Source organism: Haliotis rubra, unplaced genomic scaffold (assembly GCF_003918875.1).
Source record: "Haliotis rubra isolate DU_JTF1 unplaced genomic scaffold, ASM391887v1 Scf583, whole genome shotgun sequence".
NCBI lineage: Eukaryota > Metazoa > Mollusca > Gastropoda > Lepetellida > Haliotidae > Haliotis > Haliotis rubra.
This window is the reverse complement of record NW_025767283.1, coordinates 615775-642816: the sequence shown is the minus strand read 5'-3', so window position 1 is coordinate 642816 and position 27042 is coordinate 615775. Positions and strand designations below refer to the sequence as shown.

General features: G+C 42.8%; 1 protein-coding gene, 1 long non-coding RNA gene and 1 pseudogene across 5 annotated transcripts in view; 2 read left to right on the top strand and 1 right to left on the bottom strand.

Annotated features, from left to right (window-relative positions):
* Positions 1-14811, bottom strand: part of LOC124254804 — a 31853-nt gene extending 17042 nt beyond the window's left edge. For 3 of the 4 annotated variants that reach the window (XM_046688660.1, XM_046688661.1, XM_046688658.1), the window contains exons 1-5: positions 11492-11573; positions 11170-11273; positions 10290-10337; positions 9458-9591; positions 7298-7472 (exon numbers count right to left, since the gene is read on the bottom strand). In XM_046688660.1, the coding sequence (XP_046544616.1) occupies positions 7298-7472; positions 9458-9591; positions 10290-10337; positions 11170-11185 (373 nt within the window). In that variant the 5' untranslated portion in view covers positions 11186-11273; positions 11492-11573. Of the gene's footprint in view, positions 1-7297; positions 7473-9457; positions 9592-10289; positions 10338-11169; positions 11274-11491; positions 11574-14735 lie in introns of those variants that run through there. The other variant, XM_046688659.1, reaches the window with a different exon arrangement.
* LOC124254819 lies at positions 5401-5525 on the top strand (annotated as a pseudogene).
* Positions 14812-19650: 4839 nt separating the features above from the next.
* LOC124254814 lies at positions 19651-25693 on the top strand. The gene is made up of 3 exons (XR_006892560.1): positions 19651-19681; positions 21512-21517; positions 25599-25693. It is a non-coding gene; the product is annotated as an uncharacterized LOC124254814 (long non-coding RNA).
* Positions 25694-27042: the final 1349 nt, after the last annotated feature.

The following is a 27042-nucleotide window of genomic DNA, read 5'->3' as shown; positions in this document are numbered from 1 at the left end:
ACGATCCTTCGCGGGGAATTTATGATTCCCATGAATAAAGACTTTCAACTTCACGGTGTGAACCACAGTCTCAGTAAACTGTACACATATTTCTATCAATCCCAAAACGTTTAAAATCGCTTATGTGGGTGGTAGGTACGTGCCCGGATACCACACGCTTATGGGCCCTACGACGAATGATCAAATTCACCTTTTGTACATCAAACTAACTGAACCTGGAGTGGCCACCGCGTGGATGAAAATTATATTGAAAACGTCAAAAGGGTTGGGGTAACATACGGTTGGGGTAACTAGGCTTTACTCGCATCGTCGACGCATACTGGCCAAATGGTAATAGTGGCACCTTCACCGGCCTGGCCGCCAACTGTTTGATCGCTCCTGGCACGTGCAGTCGTAGTCATCAAAAACCAGTTGTACATCGATCGCACGACGGCACTCGTGGTCGGCAGGATCGCTGTCAGACTGTCTCATTTGGTTAAAAATTCCTTAGTGGCAACATACAACATGCCTGCCATGGCGACGACGAACGCCCACAGGTTTCGACCAAGCCAAGTGGCCGTTTTTGACAGCAAGCCCAGCAGCCACGAGACGATGCTGCCTAGGATGCCCGTGAATACTTTGGTGGCTTTGCCGGCTTGTTTCGCGAGTGTTTCCCCAAGAGATTTCAGATGGTTTTTTTATCCAGTCTCTGATATCGTCAGTAGGGCGGCTTGGTGGTGGTGGTGGTGTGCCGCTGCCAGTCAGGGAGACGACTTAGGCCGATATAATAAAGCTGAGCGCCGTCAGAATGCTGGCGATGGTGATCCCTTGTTCAGGGCTTCATCTAGATTTTTAAGGTCCCATGGGGGAAAACTCGAAACCGGGTAAGAAATTGTCCCAGTATGTGGCCAATATCATTTTGACGTCATACGATGCTTCTTGTGCTTGTTGCGGCACGTTTTTCAAATCGTCTCAATTCAGATCGTCTCTGCCATGGCACTGAGCTTGGTGCTTCCTGTTTGCAGATCTTTGTTGACCTTCAGTGGAAGTTTGGGTCATGCGCCGGCGTAATCCGGAGGCTTACACCGTGTTTTCCGACCAAAGTCGGCAGAGTGAGTAGTTTTCTCGTGCGGGCCTTCATGAGATTGATCCCCGGATTGCATGTCCAGCCACAGCACGTTCTTGTTGTTTACGTATTCCCCAAACGAAACGTCAGCAAGAACAAGATCCTTAATGACCACATTGATTACGGCGCGCGCTTGATCGCCGGCAGTTTTCTTCCAGCATCACGGCGTTGAGTCGGCCAGTGTAAAAGTATATCCCAAGCGCCACAAAGTCAAATCACATCCGTTCGGACAAATGTCTTGACATTTCATGGTATTGTGTTTGCTTATGGTTCTCCAGAGGTCATTGTCGTTGATGCCGAGCACCTCGTTTCCGCTGATTTCAATCATGGTTTTCTTGACGATGGCTCGACCGATGTTCTTTTGTCGTTCTTGGACTCCAAGGTGATGTTTAAAGCCAGTCGAGCCTGGGGACTATGACAGGTTGGGGAATCGAACCTGCAGCGTTTGGTTTTGATAGATTGTGCTCAAATTGTTACTGATCATCATGAATTGACGAATGGCTTTGACTCCGAGCAGAGCCCTCAATCTTCAGAAAGGATCTAGTTTTTGTCTGTTTTACGATATTGTTATATACGTATAAAAATTGCATGTTAACTATAAATATATATGGGCTGAAGGCGGCGACAATATCGGATTGGACAATTTAACCACCACCACAACCACCACCCCATTGCTCGATGATGATGACAAAGCAGACACCGTTCATGTGCGACACCATAAGACACGAACTCTTAAAGCAGACCATGAACGATTATTATTATGCGTCAAATGTCAGCTGTAGGTGAAAAGCAATCATGGGGTCGATCTCATGAACGCCCACACGAGAAAACCTCTCACTCTGTCTACTCGTCATCAACTTCGTCCCCAAAGAATTAAACCTACAACATCACACCGGCGACGCACGACTTCCACTGAAGGTCACCAAAGATCTGCAAACAGCAAGTACTGAACTCGGTGCCACGGCAAGCGTGTTCAATCTAGACGACCTGAAAGATGTGCCAAAACACGTACAAGAAGCGTCGGACAAAATACAAAAAATAATGGCCATGTACTTGGAAAAAACCCTCACCCAGTTTTGAATTTCCTATCAGGGAACTTAAAGCTCTAGACGAGGCCTGGAAAACCATATGCGGAGAACTCGTGAACAACATGGCCAAAGTGAACCGCATAGCTCTCGAGAAAAGAAAACTCACTGAAACACAGGACAAATACGAGGTTGACATGATCACCAAAGATTGTGCGACCTGGAGGACCAGAAATCATGCCAACTGGAAGTGGCTTCCACCAACACTTCGATCGCAAATCAGATGAATGCTGGAAACCATTGACAGAGTCTTAGACGAAGACACCACGGTAACCAACAGAATCCGAATTCTGTTCTGAGAACAAGGGATCACCATTGCCAGCATTGCCACCAGTGGCGGCACTTGTCTTCATCATACCGACCTTAGTCATCTCCCTGACAGGCAGTGGCACGCCACCACCACTGTCAAGCTGCCCTACTGACAATGTCAGAGTCCGGATAAAATAACATCTAAATTTTTTCAGAAGCACTCACAAAATTATAGGAATAGGTGTTCAGTTTACCGAGACCGTGGTTCACACTGGGAAGGCGAAAGCCTTTATTCGTGGAAATCATAAATTCCCCGCAAATACATTCGTATGTGCAGGATCGTAAGTGTTATCGATCATACTCTACGCCGCATCTTGAAACAGTGTGACCGCCTTACTCAGTTTGTCCGTTCCATAGTCGAGTGTTACACCTGATCCAGTTGTCCCACACCATAGGGCAGGTGTTGCCTATTGTTGACGAAGAGCTTGTTGTTGGTGTCGGCTATGTTAGTCCATTAAAGAGAACGATCTGGAGTCGACCCAACATATTGTCAATCACGTGCAGCAGTTGAACAGGCTTGCCGCTCTTTTTTTTGGGGGGGGGGGGGGGAGTGTGCTTGCTCAACAACAAATCTTCAAACCTCTGGGAGCCGAACTCAAACTGAACGATTGCATCGGCACGGTCATGCTATCAAACAATGCGAAAGACAACTTCAGACTCGGCCGACGTCTGGCCAGAACGCTCGGGTTGACATCAAATGAAATACCACCACAAACCACCGTGACGGGCATGAATGTGACGGGCATGAATGTGACGGGCATCAATTAAATATTAATTTCTAACTTATATTATATAGGATGGGTTTGTATCCTGCCATGGACGAAGCAGTGAAAACACTCGAATCCATGGACGATTTTGTTTGTGACAAATAACCGACATCAAACACCAACTGGAAACATGATACACAGGGCACACCGCACAAAAAAGAACACAGAGCTGTGAATGCTGTTGATGGCGTGGACACAGCGCTCGTAGCAGCCAGCATGGGACTCCGGGCATCTGGGGTTGGCTTATTATCGACTATTATTGCCACACCCATCGCACTTGGGTTAGAAACAGCAGCTGGGGTATCGGGTTCGCGGGAGTAGCTCTTAAATTCATTTCACATCAGCTGCAACATATAGCATTGAAGCACGACGAGATTAGGGTTTTAGCTGAAGCCAAGTTGAACACAATCAAGGATCACATATCAACAGCACTCGCAGACAGCAAGATCACGGAGGAAGATTTCCGTTTGGTGTTAGCAAAACTCGCCAAATACCAAAGAATGAAACAAGAATTCGAACCAAGTCCCCAAGACGAGTGACATTGGCGAACAGGAGAAAAAAAGCTCATAGAGCAGGGCAGACAAAAAGCCTGTCAAGCATTCTATTCCAAAGCCAAAGAGATCATAGGAGAATAACGCTGAACTGTTTCCTCGATGTCAATTTGGATTCTGCGTGATATGAACATTGAATGATGGTACAATATTTTCATACTTTGTAGGACCTTCAATTCCTGAAAATATTTCTTGAGGACGACTCAGCTGAAACCGCTATCCTCTATACTACTATTCCAGTTCGATGATTAAAATGCATAAGTATATAGAACACCTCAGAGTATTTGCCCTGAAATGGAGTATCTTTATGTACAGTGTGGAGGTTATTATACCAGTAATACCGTTTGTTTTCTGTTGATAGATATACAGGCATATAAGTTGAAATCATGTCCAAAGATTATTTTGTTTATTATATTATAACGCAAAAACATTACATTGTTTCAGACTATCACAAAGTTTCAATCAGTTGTATTATCCAGCGTTGTGTTTCCCTTACAAATATGTTCTCTGCCTTTTCATTAATACGTTCATATTCTGAGAAAAAAGTGTAAGTGTTTTATTCATGTTTCCGTTATACCAGCTATATCAAAAGATCAAAAACAATTAAGGCACTTAACCCCAGTCAATTTGGGTGACATCACAGAATTGTTCTGAAACATAAATTTCCCATATCTGTCACAATGCGCATTTGTGTAATCCTCTTTATCAGGGCATTCATCATATGATGATGCGTCGTATAATCACCATACAACATCGACCTCAGTTGTCATTCTGATCTCAGTCACTTGCCAGTGTCAGCACACCTTGTCCTGTCGTCTTTCCTCACACATTGTCTTCCCTTTAATCTTGTACAAGTGGGTAGTAAAATCTGCTATTGGTTTTAGTACGTGGTGTATACTCATCTGGTCTCTCGTGATTGTCAGATCATTGTCTATCCCAACTCAGTGCTGTTTAAGTATACCACTCAGACATTTGAGTGAGTGAGTGAGTGAATATGGTTTTATGCCTCTTTTAGAAATATACCAGCAATATCACGGTGGTAACACAAAAAATGGGCTTCACATATTGTACCCATGTGGGAAATCGAACCTTCGGCATGACGAGCGAACGCTTTATTCACTAAGCTACCCCACCGCCCCTCAGACATTTGAGGATCAGGTTCCGATCATATCACAAATTTGTGAAATAATTTAATACTAAATTATTCCGGTTGACCATGAATGGGTAGCCCTAATAGGACCTCAGTTCAGGATGAATGGACAGACGCATGTAACCATGAGCACGCTATGCACAAAGCGCTTTAAAACCTATGTGTGGATGTGTCGTGATGGAATCCTTGCACATCACTATAACAGCACATCAACATTGTCTACTGCAATGGACGTATGCCCCTTCAACGTTAAAGGGGCGGTGGGGTAGCCTAGTGGTTAAAGCGTTGGCTCGTCACGCCGAAGACCCGGGTTCGAATCCCCACATGGGTACAATGAGTGAAGCCCATTTCTGGTGTCCCCCGCCGTGATATTGCTGGAATATTGCTAAAAGCGGCGTAAAACCAAACTCAGTCAGTCAGTCAGTCAACGTTAAAGATAATACTTTTTAGGGATCATTTCTATAGTATGCATTGCCACGACTTCAGATAAAACTGACAGTCGACAAACCACAAGGACGACCAAATTATGAAGATGCATAGGCATGTTTGAAACTTGGTCAACATCTTTAGTGTCAAAGTGTGATCAGCAGGTAGAGCATGGAATCCATACCTGGCGTTTGGATCAGCATCCCATTGACACACAGGTAGTCACTAGCTTTCCAGTACACCATAGAATGACAGTGATTTGTCATGACTGCAGATACACGACACTTCTCCTTGACTGCCCCTTCAGTCAGATATGACTATGGAACGCCAATGGCGTTCACCTTTCTCCTCAGACAGTACATTGTCTCTATGAGGCTGGTCAACAGTCCACTGAATCTCAATGAACCAGTGTCACAGGCAGGAACGTTTGGATTGAGCTGAAGATCACGTCATTTGGAGAGACCAGGAATGGGTCCCAGTACCTTTCACTAGTGAATCGCAATATTGTCTGGATTTCACAGATCTTGAGCGGGTGTGGCAAAGACGAGTATAAGATCAGAATTTCAGCTTAGACACCTATGGTTTGGACGCACACTCGTGAGGGACCATTAGGGCTGGAAGAAGCGATCTCTGTTTGGGGCATGGCGGTGTGCTACAGGGATGACCCTCTGGATGTATACGTGAGACAATATTTTGGTGCAATCCAATTTGACCTCCTCCCCAAACAATGACGCACAGTTTCAGTGTCTCAGGGTAGGTGATGCCTACTAAGAACAGGAGACAAGTGTCCGTACATGGAGTGCATCGTACCGAACACATGGGGATCGCCCATTGCTGATCGCCGGCTCACGATGCATTGTCTATCAACAAACTCTATAGGAAATCACCAATGCTAAGGAATTTGTTTTTGCCATGTTTTACCATTTCAATTGTTTCATACCCTTTCATTTTGACGGGTGCTGTGGCTCATTATTTCTAACATGTTGGCATTGTATGGCGTATAACAACAGACATGTTCATTAAATTGTCTTTGGCTATTTCACTAACTGTTCACGCTTTGTGCTCGTCACTGGGGCAAATGTCCCTTGATATGCCATTGTCTCTCCCAGTGTCACTTTCGTTAACTCGCCACTTTTAATTAGAAGTTCTACAACAGATTCTCTGCGCTCTTTCAATATCTCCTGTCACAAGTTTAGCATTTGGTTGACAATCAGAGAAACCAGACAAGCGACATCTTGGCCATCACTCTATCACTTCACACAAAATGGGATAGAATGACATGCATTGAGGGTCGGTGGGGAAGCCTAGTGGTTAAAGCGTTGGATTGTCACGCCGAAGACCCGGGTTCGATTCCCCACATGGGCACAATGTGTGAAGCCCATTTCTGGTGTCGCCCGCCGTGATATTGCTGGAATATTGCTAAAGCGGCGTAAAACTATAAATATAAATACAATTATATTCAAACACATGCATAAACTAAACTGAAAGTTTGATAGTGACGGTTACCTTAATATTTGACAAGAACTTAACAAGAAAATATAGTTTTCTTACAATTTTAACTTTACATCCTGATTTTAAGTGAGCAAAGATAATTGTCAGCAATGTATTTTGCACTGACATTTTGACAAAAGTAATAACGATAGGTTATTGTTGCATTTGCGTGCTGCAGAAAATCTTCTCCTTATATGTAAGACAAAATAATTTCAAGAATTATGTGATTTGATACAATCAAAACCAACACAAAGTAATGAAACAAAGACAATGAATCTCAAGAGCACACACTGGTCGTATCAGGGCAGTCTTTATCGAGTGAAATGTATGGTTCATGTAGTCCGGTTCGGTGACTTCATACTCTGTTAATTCAATCAATCAGTTCAACATAAATTTGTGATTATTTAATTTACCTTTAACGTTTAACGTCCCTTTCTTCTCCACGCGGACATTGGTGCTTCGCAAGTTCACAATACACTTGTAATCCCCGTTGTCTTCACTATTCACATTTGTTAGACTGAATCCAATTTTGTCTTCCTCTAACAGCACAAAACGGGATTTGTAACTGCCGTTGATACTGAGGGAGTCCTATAGAGAGAAGAAAGTTATCTCACCAGGTGAAGACACCAGAATTAGTCACACTAGGAAATACTTGGTCTGACTTAGCAACAGTCAGTCAGTCAGATGATGATAATTAACATTTACAGGTGCCAACTTTGTATCGATTGTTATCGAATTAAGAGGTCTTGACAATGCAGTATAAACAGTGTGGGGTTCACGCATAAATGATAATGCAACTCGGAAGGTATATGCTTATGAGAAAACGAAACTTACACTGTAAGAAGATGAATTCAGTAGACGCGTATTGCAGAGCCGTAATTTTTCCGTAAAGGAATAGCCACTGGAAATCTTGTGGAAGCACATATGACAAGCATATACAAACTGTCTGACTCAGTTTTAGGCAAAGGCCTACACAGCCAATAACGACAGTGTGAATGGGTTTTAGTGGTTCAGCTGGTATTTTCTGGTTTGGTTTGCCAACCACTTGGCTTACATGACAGGGTTTGCCAAATTCAGCCACATCATGACGCAAATTAGGGACAAAATGTTGTCACAAGTTCTGTTCAGGCCCAAATTTCCTGCCAAAGGAGTTTCATGTGACAAACTCAAAAATGTTGTGGAAGAACAGTCTGATGAACAACCCTCCATTCATTATCAGCAGGCACACCTGTCACCCTCCATTTCCCCATCAAAACACTATCCTTGAAATAATAGCAAACTGGAACCTTGTCAGCATCTACTAGAGAAACTGTCCTGTTAGCAAGAACTTTGATTTCCTAATCTTCTCAGTGTAACTTAACTAACTGCTATTTGTCCAGAATTGGTTCCTCAACAGCCAATTTGTCAGAATTTGGAGTAGCTAAACAACCCTGCCAAATCATTCCCAATAAGTAAGTCCACACCTTTGTTTTGGAAGAGTTTCTACAAATTGTTGTAAAACCATATAAAACCCTTCACAAAACCTCAGAATATTTTTTGTTGCTGCCCTTACGTTGATAAGATATTATGTAATCGAGTTTGAAACTGGGTGCCAGAATTATCAACCACAACCATTGTGAGGTCAGCTGCTTCTATACCACCAATAGAATAAAACATTCCAGACGTAAAATAATAATTTAGTGCCTTTGAGTATGTAATGCGTTTCGCACACTCCTGGGAATTACAAATAGATACTCTATCTACCTGCTTCAACTGCTTCACACTATTGATAACTCAATGGGTCAGCCTAGCATTACTCCCTGTGATATACAGCTGGTGCGCCAAGCATTCCTTTTAAATCCAAGAGATTCGGTACTGGATTAACCGACTTGGTATCGTACCCCTATGCTACATGTGAATGACATCAAATAATGTCATCTGCGTTCATGCCTTATTCATTCCTGGTCGGACAAAGTGAACCGCCATTGTCTATACCACTAGTAAATTCTGGGGTTAAGTCCCATCCGGGCTTTGACCCCAGACCCTAAGATGCATTATCGCCTGCATGCAAGTTCTGGAAGATACATTTGTAAATCCAGTTTCATGCAGATGTGGCATATTGTATTTAATATCAAAGTCAATAGCCTAACGCGCGTGATTGAAGATTACCCCAGATTACCCCAGTCACACATGCATCATGTACATGTCAGAGGAAAGCCGGGGGCCATGCGGGTTCCTCACGTTTGCAATCACGTGGTGATTCCACGAGTGTAGTCCTGACAAACAATGAAATTTAATCTCGCCAACCGTGATTCGGACACGAATCTTAACTTCTTGCGTGACCAAGGGACGCAACTCTGCACAGCAAATTGTGTAGTAGATTGTTCCACTTGTTTCGGTTTACTGCGGCGAACTATGGACTTGAATATACTATCGATTTTTTCTCAGCGTGTCATAGCCCAAATTTATTGAAATAGTGAGTCCATTATGAATGAGGTGAAACAAATATGCACAAATAAGCTGAATGATTACTGGTACATGTTGAGTATCTTGCAACCCAGGGTACCATGTCTGCAAATGGGATATTTCATTACCTGTGAAAGATGTTCATCAAATGCCTCTGCTATTTGTGTCTTTCCAAAATACCACTCAACTGCATAGAATGGAGGGACTTTATAATCCCACTTAAAAGAAGCAGTTTCACCGATGCATGTTTCCACCGTTACCTCTGCAAATACAAATTGCATGGATATATTATGTCTGTTTCATTCGAGTAACCTTATCTTAGATCAGTTTGTGGTTTTGAATATGCCGTGAGCGGCGGGCGACTGAAATGAGTCTGAATTAATCTGTCTACAAATGTGAGTGAAGGAGTGATTGTTGTTTATAAATGTCAGAGCAATGCACTTGGTCTAATGGGAATAACAACACTTTTCCCATATTAAATAAATAACCTGCTGTGCGTGATATAAAAAGGGTTATTAAAGATGAGCTGTGGCATGTCATTAATTTGCCATAGGATAATTAAAATAAACAAGTACATGGCACTACTGATATACGAAGCAGGCCAGCTATTTTCGAAACGTTCGTAGCCCTACGAACTTCTTAAGCCCATTCTTAACACATTGGCTACGATCAAAGTTAAGAATTCTTAGGGCTACGAACGTTTCGAGAATATGGGCCCAGGATGTATACAATTTAACACAACTGACTGACGATACACTCGTGTAACTAATCTTGTACAATCAGGCAGTATTTTGCAACATCAAGGCGATTTTCTGCTGTATCTTTGGTTCCATCATTACCCTTATGTTGAAATATGTTATATATTTCAACGATATATAATATGTTTCAACAGCACAAACCTATGATCCTTTTTAATGACAACCCATGCAAAAATATGGACTAGTATACGTTACAACATACCGTTATGTGTACATGGTGTAAACAGAGACAGCAACAGTAGTATCCAGCCTGCAACACAACAATCCAAGCAAGGATATAATCACAAGACATTTTGTTAAGTTGTTAATGCAAATAATTGCACAGACATATTTTATAGCATACAGAACCCTGGGAAATAAAACTTTAAAAGCTTTATGATTATAAGCAGTTTATCATTGCTCGTAAAAGGCTAATTTCACATTAGACTTCGAACTTCGATGGCACAAATGATTGATGTCGATGCGGATACTGAACTAGGAAAATAAAGGTCCCGAATACATCAAAATAATTATGTAATATGGTATTGGGATAATTTGATAAAACGTGCCTTGAACGCCTTTCTGTTCTGTGTTTTCGTTTCACATCTAGTGTTGAAAATAATATCACCAGGAGATGGAAAATTATGCTCAAGTGAAATTTAGTGCCAATTATGCAGTGCAATAACATATTTGTGAAGAATGACGGTCACCGCAGAATGTTGTTGGTGGTTTTAAAATTTTAGCATGTATACCATATTTACCCAGGATATCCTCTTTCACAATACATACAATTATGACTGAACACGGGTTTTTTTCCAGTATGCATATGGTTGTTCCTGTTTTTATTTTTTGGGCAGGTAACTGAAGTGCTAAGCTTCAGTGGAAATATCTACAATGTAAAAGAAAGAGTCGAAGACTATTACAGTTCACAAGGGGGCTTCTAAAGTAAAAGTAAATGAAAATGTGAGAAATGTTGTTCTGTTTGCCACCATCAGTACATCAAATACCAGAACCTTTCAAAAGTATTACTTATTACCATTGTGTTATATTTGGAATTCTGTGGGAAGGTTGAAATGAAAGGCTGAATTTCTTGGTGTACCTACTTGACAAATGTCGCATTCTCTTCCTATAGGCCTGGTAGTTCTCTCAAACTTGATTGGTGTCAGCATAATCCACGGTATCCATTGCCGATCATTCTGGCGAATATCTAAACCAGCAAGCATATGTTATTTTAAGAAATCTTTATTCTGATTGAGTTTTGTAATTTAAACAAAAAAGAATGGCTCCACCAGGCTTACTGTAACATAATAGTTCGGTTCATAATTACTGAGAATTGTTCATGTCAGTTTGAACTCCAAGGTTTATTCATGAGCTCAACTGATGGTGAAAGTCTGCTATCAGTCCAAGGGAGGCAACTCTTCTTACCTTTCTAGACATATCAGATTAGAGTTACCTCTCCTGATATTTCTGTAGTCGACATGTTCCAAAACAATGTCCAGAAAGGCCGCTGAAGAGAAAAGAAGGTTGATTTGAGAGTTGTACAATGGAGGTATCACTGATGTCCATACACTGTCAGAAAGAGAAGACACTCCTGTATCAACTGTGTACAGGGTTAAGAAGAATATTGAGAGTGGATCTGGAATTGAGCACAAGAAAGGAGCAGGAAGGCCTAGAAAATTGGAATTTGTAGATCGAGTCAGATTTGGTATTTTGGCTTCAACTAAGAAAAGAGCAAGTATATCCAACATTAGGTATGAGATGCTAAATAGAGGGTCACCTTGTGTTTCCACTATCAGACGAAATTTAATTGATTTCGGAAGGGAGAAAAAGAGAGGAACGCCGACTCCAGACATGAAAGACAAGCGTAAGGAAAGCCGTGTTTTGTGGTGTCAGCACCCTGAAAACTTTGATTGGAGCAACATAATTTTCACTGATGAAAGTTCAGTCTGGGTGTATCCTAATAATGTTAAGATGTGGACAAATCTGATCCAGCACCGGTGTACCACAGGCCGAAATACAGTCCCAAGTTTCATGTGTGGGGTGGAGTGTCGTTACTGGGAACGCCTCCTTTGTGCGGGTGATGGAAATTTGACTAGTGAACGGTACACAGATATTCTTGAGAACTTTCTTCTTCCAAATGCAGTAGTCTTTTATGGGAATGACTCGATTTTGCACACGGCAAAGCACTCAAAACAGTGGTTCCAAGAGAAACATGTCACGCTGCTCCCATTTCCCAGTTACAGCTCGGATCTGAATCCCATTGAGAACATTTTGGGAATGAAGAAGGAGAGTGTTAAGCAAAAGGGACTAACCAAACTTGAAGACATGAAGAGAGAGGTAGTGAGATATTGAGTTGGGACAGTATCCCTCATGAAATTTTAACCTCTCTGATGGGGAGTATGCCTACCCGCTTGAGACTGTGCATGGACCTTATAAAAAATTAATTTCTTACCTGCAGAAATCCACAGGGTATGTACACGTATTGAATACTGTGTAATTTCTGATTTCACTCATTATTTGCTTTTTAGTAAAGTTCATGAGATTCCCAATAATTATGAACAGAACTGGTAAATGAATATGTTCTCAGTGTAAATACAAATAAAACAAAAGCTGTTGTCTTAAAGAATGGCGGCATTGTACAAATCAGAAAAGTGGTTGTATAACGGAGAATAGTTAGATGTTGTCAAAGGATATAAATGTCGAAGTGTCCAGTTTGCCGATACGTTATCATGGCATCACCATGCAAATAGTACTTATTTACAAGGGCAATAGGTTTTCATGGGCATTGACAGGAATTTAAGAAACGTGGACCCAATGATGGTCTTCTGTGTTTTGAAGAGAGATATCCCCAAACTATATCAGTCCGAGATATATGAGGTATAAGTCATTCATAGACAAACAGCAAGTGGATGCACTCAAACTGTGTATGTCTAGTACACTGACTATCATTCACAGACAGTCTTACTGGCAGCGTGTGTATGTACCCCTACATCGTGTTAATGCTCAAGCCGTGTATGTCTAGTACATGGAGTATCATTCATATACAGTCTTACTGGCAGCGAGTGTATGTACCCTTGCCTCGACTTGACGCTCAAGCCATGTATGTCTAGTACATGGAGTATCATTCACAGACAGTCTTACTGGCAGTGAGTGTATGTACCCTTGCCTCGACTTGACGCTCAAGCCATGTATGTCTAGTACATGGAGTATCATTCACAGACAGTCTTACTGGCAGCGAGTGTATGTACCCTTGCCTCGACTTGACGCTCAAGCCGTGTATGTCTAATACATGGAGTATCATTCATATACAGTCTTACTGGCAGCGTGTGTATGTACCCTTGCCTCGAGTTAACGCTCAAGCCGTGTATGTCTAGTACATGGAGTATCATTCACAGAGAGTCTTAATGGCAGCGAGTGTATGTACCCCTACATGGTGTTAACGCAGAAGCCGTGTATGTCTAGTACATGGAGTATCTTTCACATACAGTCTTAATGGTAGAGTGTGTATTTACCCCTACATCGAGTTAACGCTCGAGCATGTATGTCTAGTACATGGAGTATCATTCATATACAGTCTTACTGGCAGCAAGTGTATGTACCCCTACATCGAATTAACGCTCGAGCCGTGCATGCCTAGATCATGGAGTATCATTCACAGACAGTCTTACTGGCAGCGAGTGTATGTACCCTTGCCTCGACTTGACGCTCAAGCCAAGTATGTCTTGTAAATGGAGTATCATTCACAGGCAGTCTTACTGGCAGCGAGTGTATGTATCCGTACATCAAGTTAACGCTCGAGCAGTGTATGTCTAGTACATGGAGTATCATTCATATACAGTCTTACTGGCAGCGAGTGTATGTACCCTGTGCCTCGAGTTAACGCTCGAGCGTGTATGTCTAGTACATGGAGTATCATTCATATACAGTCTTACTGGCAGCAAGTGTATGTACCCTTGCCTCGAGTTAACGCTCGAGCGTGTATGTCTACTACATGGAGTATCATTCATATACAGTCTTACTGGCAGCGAGTGTATGTACCCTTGCCTCGAGTTAACGCTCGAGCGTGTATGTCTAGTACATGGAGTATCATTCACAGGCAGTCTTACCTGCAGCGAGTGTATGTACACCTACATCGTGTTAACGCACAAGTTGTGTATGTCTAGTACATGGAGTATCATTCATAGACAGTCTTACTGGCAGCGAGTGTATGTACCCTTGCCTCGAGTTAACGCTCGAGCGTGTATGTCTAGTACATGGAGTATCATTCACAGGCAGTCTTACCTGCAGCGAGTGTATGTACACCTACATCGCGTTAACGCACAAGTTGTGTATGTCTAGTACATGGAGTATCATTCATAGACAGTCTTACTGGCAGCGAGTGTATGTACCCTTGCCTCGAGTTAACGCTCGAGCGTGTATGTCTAGTACATGGAGTATCATTCATATACAGTCTTACTGGCAGTGAGTGTATGTACCCTTGCCTCGAATTGACTCTCAAGCCGTGTATGTCTAGTACATGGAGTAGGTATTTTGGGTTGAAATCTGAAAAAAAAATGAAAAATACCCCAGATATATATTTGTGTAGATCGTGGTTTAATTAGAATCAAAACCTTTTGTGTGTCGAGGGTTATACAGTCAATTTTGTTTTATATGCTTCAAAAGTGTTTACCGTTATCTGTGTTGATGGTTTTGAAGGACCGCCCGCGACCCGACACGTTCCACCTCGTTGCTAGGCTGACCTCACTCTGCATATTGAAAAGAGCGTGGTTAGCATGTCAGAGCTACCCACCCTTGGCTCACAGGGAGCAGTCATTATATATACGATAAATATGTATGAAGCTTATAACGAGCGTTTTGCTGAAGAATTCGTTAATGAAATATGTATAAATAGTTACCACATTCACATTATTATGATACATTACTCTTTGAACGTTTTATAGTGATTTTCGTGGCTGATGTAAGTAAAATTAAAAAATCAAAAGACTTGAAGCGCTCTTAAAATCCTTGGTGATTTGGGGAACAGAATAAATATATCCTTGAAACACACGACGTTTACTGAACATTTCATGATATCTTACTGTGATACTGCTATAGATGAATAATCTCTAAGTCCCCGGCTGTGTAATCGTCTAAAAGTTCAAAGGTATAGATTGTAGTGTCGCTGTCATATGTTACGTTGAACCACGATGGATAGCCAGTAACTTGCCCTAGTACCATTCCCACATAATACTTCTGTTCCCCATTTTCTAAATTAAATAAATGATTTACTTTTTGCCCCACCAGAAATTGACACCTCATTTGGCACCGGTGTTTCAAGTGCAAGATTAAGTTGTATGAGGTGTTTCAAATTACTAGATAATTGGTTAATAGTAAGAGGTTTAGAGGATTTAGAAAATGTTAACAGTTCAGGAGGTGCATCTTGTTTTAACACTAACTTGCGGAATTTTATCTGTTTTTTTATTATGTTCATCTTCTGTGTTTTGGATGTTTTTGAATATACATGATTAAGTTGGTTGTCTACCTCGGCCACGCTTTGCCAAAGACGTTCAAAGGATATGTCTTGGATAAGTTGTGCATGTTCTCTTAATTTCTTTTGTTTTTTCTTTTCCATTTGTTCTTGTTTTTGTCTGAGTTTTTCATGTTTGGCTTGCTTAATGTCATTTTTGCGTGTAATAAAAGTTGCATATGTAGTTTTGTACAATTTCGATGTGTGACCGAGGACGGTGGTCCATTCCTGGTCGGACATAGCACTGATCCAGCTGCTTACTTTATTAAAATTAAACATGATATGGGCCTCTTGGGAGAAAATAGAGGAAGAGGGTTTGGTATGCTGTAAATAATCTAATTGGGCAAAAACAGTTTCGGGGAGCTTATTATGCTTGATTACAGATTTACCTTCGGGATGGGTGAGGTTTGTTTTTGCAGAGTGCTCGCCGCCAGGGAGTTGGTCTGTCAGAAGTCGTTGCAGTAGGGTCGTCAAATTTGGAATTTAAATTTCCAGAATGTGTTCAGTGTCGGCGTCACTGTCCCCACTTTCTGTCAGTTCAGTCAGTACCACGTCATCTGTCTGTTTGGGAACAGCAGTATCATCAGGACCACCGTCGTCATTGTCAGCCGTTTGTCTTTTGTTACCTGAATCAGAGTCTCTGTCATTGTTTGCCATGAATAAATTGCATTGCCCTAAAATAAACTGTGTGTAGTTGAGAGTTTGCATGTTGTGTATTAGTGTTGTGTAGATGCTACTCATGTCCAGCACGCTATGATCACGCCCCTCCAAAATATTCCACAGAGGGGTAGTGATAAATTTGGAAATCAGGCCTAAAGCTCGACACCCTGCTAAATTTAAACTATTGTGTAGTGATTGTTTGATGGAAGCCAAAAGGAGATTAGAGCCTGCATTTACAGTATCAAAGAAAGATACAAAATGCTTATGTAAATAATATACCACCGTGGCATTGTGGAAAAGGATATTGAAACTGTTGCTACGGAAATTTGTTAATTTATTGTTTACCCCCCCCTTGATTCTAAGAATAGTGTCATAAGTTCGTAGCAACCGCTTTTTTCGTCCCCTCCATGTGAAAACGCCTTGCAGCACATCCTAATCAAACTTACAACTTCACTTTCCGACCGGGATGCTTTAGCAATCTTAGCCTCGTACTGGCTGCGAGTGGACGCACTTTGGTCGGCAAGGTTGACCAAAAGGTGAAGACCACAATAAAATTTTATACAAACCTGTAGAGGTTATGAATTCTTTGAAGAAAGTCCTCTTTGGGGTACATATAACCATTTAAATGTCCATTTAAAATCCTACGACAGTTGTAACTATATTTTTAATAAAATATTTACAAAACAAAAAACTCGTTTTGTCTTGTGAGACCACCCCTACAGGGCCCCACCGGACCCCCTACAGACAAGAGCAGGTAACTCTCGCCGTCTACCTCGTACCTCACTTTTCATGCTGAACTTGTCAGAATGAGGGGAGGCGGGTTGCCGTACCCCAAGGAGGACTTTCTTCAAAGAATTCATAACCTCTACAGGTTTGTATAATTCTTTTTTAGAAGAAGTCCTCCTTGGGGTACATATAAGCATATGACAGACTCCCAAAGATATTTGAGACGGGAGTGGCATTCTGTCTGGCAACAACTAAACCCGTGGTTGAGTGAAATCTACAACCGATACGGAAATAGAAAAAAAACACACTTACCGAGCCACCTGACAGCTGATGTCAATCAGGCGGGGGCGTGGCTAGGGCGGGAACTAGAGAGCCCAAGCTTATACGTCAATTGGCTCAAATCAATTATTACATAAAACCCCACCCCCCAACCATTACAATGGAAAGGAATGTATGGGGACATGCCGAAACAACTCCCAACCCTAATATAGCCCCAGCCAGAGAAGCGTGGCGAGAGGTATAAGGGTAGGGAAAGCGTAAAAATTTAACCGCTAAAAAGCCAATAACCCAGGAGTCGAGCAAAGTACTGCAAACTAATGCTCGGATGCACCCCTCCTGTTTGGAAGAGGGCTTGCCGGGACCTCGATAAAACCCAGAGAAATTATTAGCCTTGCTAAAAACTTTCTGAGGAAATCGAACGAGTACAAACGCCATGCATTGTACGAGTGAAAAACAGGATAAAACACCCCCACCAAACACTCTCGGCGTGCGGAGGGTAAGTGTAGACCACCATCCCACAAAGCTGATTAACACAGACAAACACCGAAGTCTCAGGAAGAGGGAAAAAACTGTAAGCGTACAAAGTCCATCCCACAAAGCTGATTAACACAGACAAACACCGAAGTCTCAGGAAGAGGGAAAAAACTGTAAGCGTACAAAAATCCCCTGAATAGTCAAAAGCGTAGCCGAACATGTGTTGGCTCACCATTACACTAACCTGGTCACGTGACATGCGGCTCGAAGAGAGGCATACCAAACAGTGCCCCGTGGGGGGTTCGTACCCAATTCCGTCGCAAGACAGGTTAATAGCATATGACTGGTTAAAGCGTTCAAAACGGACCCCGCCCTCTTGAAGAGGACGTAAGGGACGTATGTACACCAAAACCCGACCCAACCCGAAAGGGTGGTAATGCTAATACGATGCAGTGATATGAAATATATCGACATTGAACAAAGAACCGATACCAATGACCAGTTACTAACCTGGTCAGGGTGGCAGGACACTCTCCACTGGAGAGAACCGAAAGTCCGAACAGAGAACGATCCTTAGAATGCGTGTCAAGTCGGTAATGGCGAATGAAGGTGTTCTGTCAGCTCCAAAGAGCGACAGAACCGATCTTTTCATTGAGCAGTGCCGCTGTGTATTGCCAACAAAGCGGCATCTGCCCTACCCAGTCTGCCTTCAACCCCTCGAGGGAAGGTAAACCTTAGCATTGTAACCGAACAATTACGGAAACAAGCCAACGAGATAAAGTTCGCATCGAACACCAACCTAACTGCTGTCAATTCAAGCACATTGATGTGCAGGTTGTGACTTCGTCGTCAAGAGACTGCAGGTCGCCCAGAACATCGCCCTAACCCGGTAGGGATGTATCTGGCTTGGAGAGACGCCTGACGTCTGTCCATCTGACTGTGTGAGGTTGACAATTCCGCCCAGTTTCATAAGAGTGACCAACACTGATCGTGAGGTCCCCAGACTCAACAGTTATTCTAAAACCGAGATGAGCCAGTCGCCTAGGTATGGGTGACAACACCGGCACTGCGATCTGGCTATCTGAGCTGTAATAAACCTGGTGAACACCCTTGGCGCCGTAATGTAGCATAAGGGGAGCACACAAAACTGGTAGCACGTCCCGTCAAACAAGAACCGAAGGTAAATCTTGAAATCAGGGTGCAATGGAACAAGCAGGTACGCGACCTCGAGGCCAATCCCCCCTGTCTCGAAAAATGAGATCACCGAGCGCGGCGTCTCCATCTTGAAGGACAGTACCTCTATTAACTTGTTCAGCTCTCAGATGAGAATCTGTCTGAACATTCCTTTCTTAATGGCAACGTCATTTTCCTGACCATTGGAAACCATCACGCTGTTGCCTTGCCCAGCAGAGACTGGATCCCGGCACGGAGTATTTTCGCCGTCTCCCGGGAAGCTGACACTGGGGTGTGTCGCTCCGACCGGGGTTTGCGGCAGAATACAGTAAACCCCAGCAGTCGGCAACTTAACGTTTGCCGGTGCCTGGGCACCTGAGGAACTAACAAGAAGCTTGACAGACTTCCGTATTCCTCAAAACAGTCCCGGGCGCCATAACCGCACTCATCATTTGGCTGGCAAAGCTACAATGCAGTCCCTAGCCAGATGAGAGTTGACCTCCCGTCAGATGCCGCTCAGAGTCGCCGACGAAAAAACCACCGGTGCTCTCTCCCCTTTCCACCAGCTCCCCCCAGCAGAGCTGAGAGATGCGCCAAGAGCATACAGCATTGAGCTGTTAAGGGGAAAGAACGGCAGACTGACGGTAGAGTGTGAGGCCATGTCCCGGATGCCTTGCTGGAAGCAGGCTTCCCTCTGGGAGGCGAACTCCAACGGTTCAGGTATTCGACGTGGACAACACCTGAGGCAACACAGCCGCAATTCTATCTCGCACTTGCCTCAGGGACGAACCTACTCAGTCAGTATTCCCGGTGGTTTTGAAAATTACCGGCGGCTTATGTCGACGGGGTCCGAAAATTCCGGCTGAACTAGTTTTTATCCGGAGAGACAAAGTAATCAGTATTCTTAACGATATACTGTTAATAAATGTGTTGAAAAGTCTGCCGTACGTGTTGCTTGTTTTTCGAGAATGTTCATTAGACCTACATTACAACTGACACGATCAGAAAATGAATGCGATCCAACTAAATTCGATAAATGTGTTCAGAATGTCATTCGCTATCTGAATGCCTGTGAAATGTGCAAATAATTAATGTTTATATACCTGTGGTGAACTTCAATCTGCATTTCACGAGTTACTTAGCAACCTTTGTTAGACAATATGAAGGTTCGTGTCGTGAGCGCAGCTGACATGTAACCTTGGCTCTGATTGGATGAAAAGGGAACTCCATGTGAAACACAACTCTTGATTGGTCAGCCTGTCAGTGGTACAACTAAGCGAAGGCATGTGACAAGTCGGGACCTGCATTAAATAATATAATCGACGGTGCTTTATGATGTTGAAAAATCTATACTTACGAAGTAAGGAATTGATGTTAATCCATTCAACTCCGGAGGCCGATTAAGCGGCCAGGCAGTAGTCACGTCAAAATGAGACATAATTTTAGGAACCTACCTGACTTATGATTCATATATTAGATCTATCATATTTCACAATGTCTGAAAACACTTATTAAATTTCAATTTATCATATAATCAGCAGAATTAAAATTATAAACTATTTTTCGCAATGTTATTGAAAACAACGATTCTCGGACACATCCTTCGGCAGCGCGTCCACAATAACATTGTCAAAGAGCAAAGTAACGATGTTTCGAGGAATTCATTAAATAAATTGGATAAACTAATGAATAAAATCAACAACAACATTCATAAAAGTTGTCAAACGTACATATAAAATTACTATTTCCATCTTTTTGTGCGATCATGTAATGTATGTCAAGTCACTGGCAAGTGACATCTCGGCTCTCGCCGCCTCAATCTTCACGCTCAGACACGATGTTTAATGCGAAAATATATACATGAAGCATTTTTGTCACAGGTCATAACCTAACACCATTCGTCAAATAAGTTCCATAATTTACGTATAGGTAGCGATTTGTTGCTTGCTTAGTATGCTCAGAATAGCATTATTTTACCCAAAACTTTTGTCTAAATCTAAAAGTTTTCGTTTATCTATTGCCGAAATATGATTGGCTGCTTTAGGTCACGTGTCTGATTTTGACCAATTACGACCCTTATAGCAGACTGTGGCAAAAAAGCGTCATTAGAAATCAATCTTTATCCAATAAAATCGCTTCTTACAACTGTGAAAAAACTCTTGGCAAGGGTACAGTGATATTGTTGATGTTCAGAGCTTTCGAACGATGCCCGACATCAAACGATTCGCCTCGCATGTCAGGGAAAATGGATTTCCCAACCTTAAAGATAGGAGACAGCACAATATCACCAAGTGATCAAGCTCGAAACCTCGGAGTTATCTTTGACTCCTCCCTGAGTATGGATCGGCATGCAGACACTGTCTGTAAATCCGCCTTTTTCCATCTGAGAAACATCAGCCAAATCAAGCACTTCATTGACAGATCAGCAATCCAGTCATTAGTCCAAGCACTGGTTATCTCACGATTGGACTATTGCAACTCCCTGATGTTTGGCGTATCGGAGCAAACTCACCAGAGTACAAAATGCAGCAGCAAGACTCATCACTGGTGCAGGCAAATATGAACACATAACGCCAACATTACGTACACTGCATTGGCTGCCAATCAGACAAAGAATTGTCTTCAAGGTGTTAGTGTTTGTGCACAAGGCCCTTCACAACCAAGCTCCAGAATACCTGACTGAACTAGTGTCATGGTATCAGCCATCACGAACCCTGAGATCAGCCTCTTTAAAACAAGCAGTAGTGCCCTCTACCCGCAGAGCGAGTTATGGCGATAGAGCTTTCGCCAAAGCAGGTCCTCTGTTATGGAACCAACTACCTGAAAACTTGAAAAACTTGTCAGACATAATTCCATTCAAAAAAGAACTAAAAACAGTTCTTTTCCACAGAGCATTCGACCAAGTGCCTGAGAGCAAACCTTGGATTCAGGCGCTATACAAATTTTAACATTATATATGTTATTCATACGAAGCTTCGAAAACGGAGGTATTTTCCGTTGTTATGTCATGTTTCCGAGCAGAAAGCCACAGACATCGGAAAATAGGTGACCATACATATTATTTAAGAAATCGTTTTATAATAATTTTCTGATGAGGTAAAAATGAAAATATAAAAGAAAAGGGCACGGGCATGTTATGACATGTCACAAATGGAAAAAAACAGCCATAGTTTTTGCTGCTTTCGTGGTTTATCTGGACGTTATAAATGTAAGCTTGCATTTTCATTCAAAAATACATTTATTTAAGTTGTATTTGTATTATTTGAATAATATTATAAAAATAAACTTCATATTTATCAACAGTATGATTAGATCTTTTAAATGGTGTATGGGATGTAGTAGCAATAATGTTTTACAAGCGTATAATTTCCTTCATAAACATAGGCTTCATCTATGACCTCAGAGTCTCTGGGAACTCGGTGTCATGGCAGGAAATGCCTCTGGTTGACTGGTGTTGAAAGAGTTTATATACGTAATTTACTTATAAAATGAATTTGAAAAATGGTAAATTTAAATACTCCTAACCTCGAATGACGATGATGCAATCATATGGTATCGCATCTGTCAAAACGCTTTAAACGGTAAAAACGCTTTAAACGGTAGTTTACCGGTTTGTATTATGTGTATTTATAGACAGATATCACTGCTTGGGTCAAAGAATCATGAAAATACAAAATCTTGTGTAGCCTAGATATGTATATATGAAGACAAGTAATGGCAGCTGCAGGTGGATTCTGTATAGTAAAACGTAAGGAAAGTATTTCAGATAGACGTTATTAGTTTGCATGATTAAAATGTCACCGCGAATGTTTGTATCGAACTTGTTCATACTGATGCAAGGAAAAACAAACAAAATACAATTCTGGTAAATATTGAAACTCTTAAACTTTATTAAAATTCAAACTGGAAAGTTGCAAAAGAACTTATATCAGGAATTATTATCGTAAAGCCTGTACTCAAAAGTGCGCCAGTAAGTGTCATACTGTCAGTACTATTAGTATTTTAAATGTAAAACTAATTGTTACATGATATCGATCTCTTGGAGTCCAGATTTAAAAGTCTCTTTGTCTGTTGTGTTTCACATGTAACTATGAGAGTTAAATAATACAAAACTATCAACGATAAACAGGAATCATAATGCTGATCGCGCTGCATATGAATACCGACGATCATGTCATGCCAGTCACATTCAACCTACACTTTTCTTTTTTTCTGACGGAAAATCTGAACAGCTCGCGGAACAACATTGTCATCGGCATGCATATTCAGCAACATCAGGTTGTCCAAACGTTCCCGGGAGAGACGATTCCTCGACGCAGTGTGGATGCGATTTTGGAGACTGAATCCTCTCTCCGCAGGGACGCTGCTTACTGGTATTGTCAAAGCAATCGTTGCCATAACAGCAAAATCAGGAAAGAGCGCCTGATAGTCATTAACCAATTACCTGCATGTGTTTGTGAGTGTTTTGGTCCCCAAGTTCGCCAGCGTTCGCTTGAACTGAGAGATATCACGTCTGGCGCGGTCAGTGTCAATTCCAATCAGGTTGTTGACGGTGACGTCATCAGACGTGAAATAAGCGAGAACAACCTCAAGCGAGTCGCTACCGTATTGACCGATGTCGTTGCGAGAAGAGGGGTATTTCGACGGGTTAAAGATTTTGTCCAAAGACACAATGACTGATATACTGTCTTCCGGAAATCTTTTTCTGAGTGCATCACAGAGGTCTGTGATGAAACCTGACCGAGTGTTCTGGAAGGCAGTTCGCGACCGTGGGTCATCATGCGTGAGCTTAATGGATCTGAAAACTCCATCACTGATGTTGTCAAGGAAATATTGTTCACTAGGACCTGGTGAAGTGAGGAGCTCGCTCAACGATTCAATAGAACCATTCACAACGGGATGAATGCAACCAAGGTTGAGTTCATCCCGTCGGAAGACTGTGATCAGCTTGTCCATGATGTGAAGAACATCCGTTAGCATGTACCAAAGGGCAACAAAGGAAAAAGTTTTCATTTTTTTTTTAAGGCCTGTTGCTACAGCATTTTGTCGTGCTGTTGCCTCTTCTTCAATTTCCATACATAATGCTGGTAGGTTGTTTTTTGGTAGACTTAACAGCCCGCCCCAAAGACAACCAACGAACACTACATGGCTGTTTTAAGCTAGAGAATTCTGTGTCGCTGAGAACTTGGGACAAATCTCGCAGACGCTCATAACAAACAGCTGAATACTGATAGAGTTTGTATATTTCATTCACCGTTTTAGTGAAGTCAGTGACAACCTTTGACATCTTGGCGGCATCGTGGGACGCGAGGGAGACTCTGTGTGCGATACAGTGCACATGCACTAAGAACTGACACTCGTCTGTCAACCTCACCCCCACGCCTGACTTATGACCGGTCATCACGCTAGCACCATCGGAGCCAAGACCAACGACTTTGTTGATAGGAATGTTCCATTCTCGAAACACTTCCTTGATCTTGTCTGTGATGGTGCTAGCGGTGCCGTCATGCACAGTGTGATTGCCGAGAAAAACAGTATCTGCCTTTCCATAGTTAACAATTCTTAGAAACATGATGAGTTTTTTTTCAACTGTGATGTTAACTGTTTCATCAATTATCAAACCCACAAATTTACTGTTGGCAATGCGACCCTTTAAGTGCTCAATTGTGCTCGGAGCTAATGATTGTTCAATATCTTGCACTGAGTCATCATGGCTATACACAAGACCACTTAGGGCCAAACATTTGGGTTTTTTTTGCAAAGTTCTTAAGGCGTTAAACTTGTTTGCAGCAATGTTCTCTTGTGCCATCGTAAGCACTGTGTTGCACATCGCAGTGAGACTGTCATCATTCTTCTCACTCTGGGCTTTCTGGCATGCTGCCATAGCTTGTCTATGCGTAGTGCTAGCACAGCCTTGTGATGTGATTGACTTTCCCGATGGTCATTTAGTGCAGATTTTTTTCTATTTACACTTCCTTTAACAAAGCCAATTGCCTGCTGGGCTTCTTCGCAAATTCGGCAAAACATTATCTCATCACCTTCATTTCCTTCTACACGCAGCCATTTGTAATCATTTTGCCAGTCTTGATTGAACTTCGATTGCATAACAACCGTCTTACCGCTACAGTTACTCTTTGATTTTTTTCTCTGAGTCCCATCCTTAGACCTATCATGATCTTCTGTAGCCTTAACCACTGGATTAGATGTTTGACTTTCACTTTGCTTCTTATTTTCCCCCGAAAAGAACCCTGTCAGTGTACGCTGTTTTTTACTACTGGAGCCATGTTTTTTTACTACGCGCGTAAAGATTACCACGTGGTACGGCTATAAATAGATCATGGGAGTGACACTGTCAATGGCAATGTGCGAATGTCCGTATCAGCCAATCACATGGCATGGCTTGATCTGCATATGCGCAGTCTGCTAGAGTCTATATTTAGATGTGGGGTTGCCACCCTAGTTTTCAATATGTTTGCATAATGATCTGAAGAGATCAAAGAATACACAAAGACGTTAACTGCAAGTATATTAAATCTGCCGATAAAAGACAACTTTAAGCAATACAAAATGTACCGACGGCAGTTGAAAATACCGGATCTCCACAATTTTTATCGGTAAAAATCCGGTAATTACCAGAGAACGGGAACACTGTCAGTGGTAAGTTCAAAGTAGCAAAATGAGCCGAAGCTGAAATCGATTTGTCCACAGTACGAGCCTGAACCCCGGTTCCGAGGCACATGTGAGGAGCCTGACAAATCAAGGTTTCCCAAGCACTCAGACAGACCTCGGAGCGTCTAGGTGACCGACACACTCGATAGCATCTTGGTCAAGACGTCGATAGACATCAGGCCGATCTGAACTACCAGCGCCGGGAATATGCGCCCTACCAGTGCCGAAGCCTGGGTCGGTGTTACTCACGGGGTTCAGAGTATCCGCGGAGCCGAAGCTCGGCGGTTCTAGACTGAACCCCGATCCCAAGACACGTAGGAGTAGCCTGATAAATCAGGGTTCCCCAAGTACTCTCAAAAAAGCGCACTGAGCATATAGTCAAACATAGCCTATAGCGCTATATAAATACCCATACATACATATATATATGTAAGTGCTCAGGTCGGCAGTTCGAGTTCGAAGCCCGATCCCGAAACACCTGGGAGTAGCCTGGCAATGCAGGGTTCCCCTGGTGTACACGGGTAGGCCTCGGTGCGTCGAAGTGATCAGTAGCTCCGTCACACTCAATGGCCTCTTGGCCAGGGCATCGATAGACATCAGGCCGAGACCTGAGCTAACAGCGGCGGGGATCTGCTCCGTACCGGGGCCGAAGCCCAGGTCGGTGCTAGTCCGATCCCCGGTCCCGAGACACATGGGAGTAGCCGGGCAATGCAGGGTTCCCCTGGTGTACACGGGTAGACCTAGGAGCTCCGAGGTGATCGGCAGCTCAGTGGAACCCAGACCGGGGCGCAGAGAGGAACCTGCCACTACAGGTTTCCCGGGCAACCCCGACTGACCACTAGGCGCTGAGGTGTCCTCGAGCTGGTCGGCGCCGAGGTGTCCCCGAGCTGGTCGGCGCTGAGGCGACCACCAGTCGAGGGCACCAGTCGAGGGCACCAGGCGAAAACAGGGTGAAACCTGCATCGCCGGCGCCAGGCGCCTGTGACAAACCTGAGCCTGAAGCTAGGTCGCCACAAGGCGCCGAAGGCACACCATCACCTGAGCCGGAGCAAGGATCAAGCTGCCTGGGAGGAGGCGCGTTCCCCGCAAGGGCGTTTATTATGAACATCCTTCATCGTCGTGAGCGTCCTCGGCTAAACACTGGAGGCACACTTTATGACCATCCTGTGGTCTTGTCCTCTCTTTGCTTGTCATATCAAATGGCTGTTGCAGAAACTGCGTCAATTTAATTTTTTGTGCAAGTGTCTTGCTCTTCAGAAAGGTCCCTCTCTTGGTGTCTAGTTGCTTTATTTTTGTATTTAATTTCCTGCTTGTCCACACAGGTTCTTTGAATTTGAACAGTTTAGTTAGCCAAGTAGGTTTCAATTTAAATAGTTGGAGGACTAACCCCACAGTAATTAATCCCACATCGATAGGTGGAATAAGATTGGGGTCATGTGTCTCTGCAAATGTTTGCAGACCAGCTTCTTTGAGAAAGTCTTTCTCCATA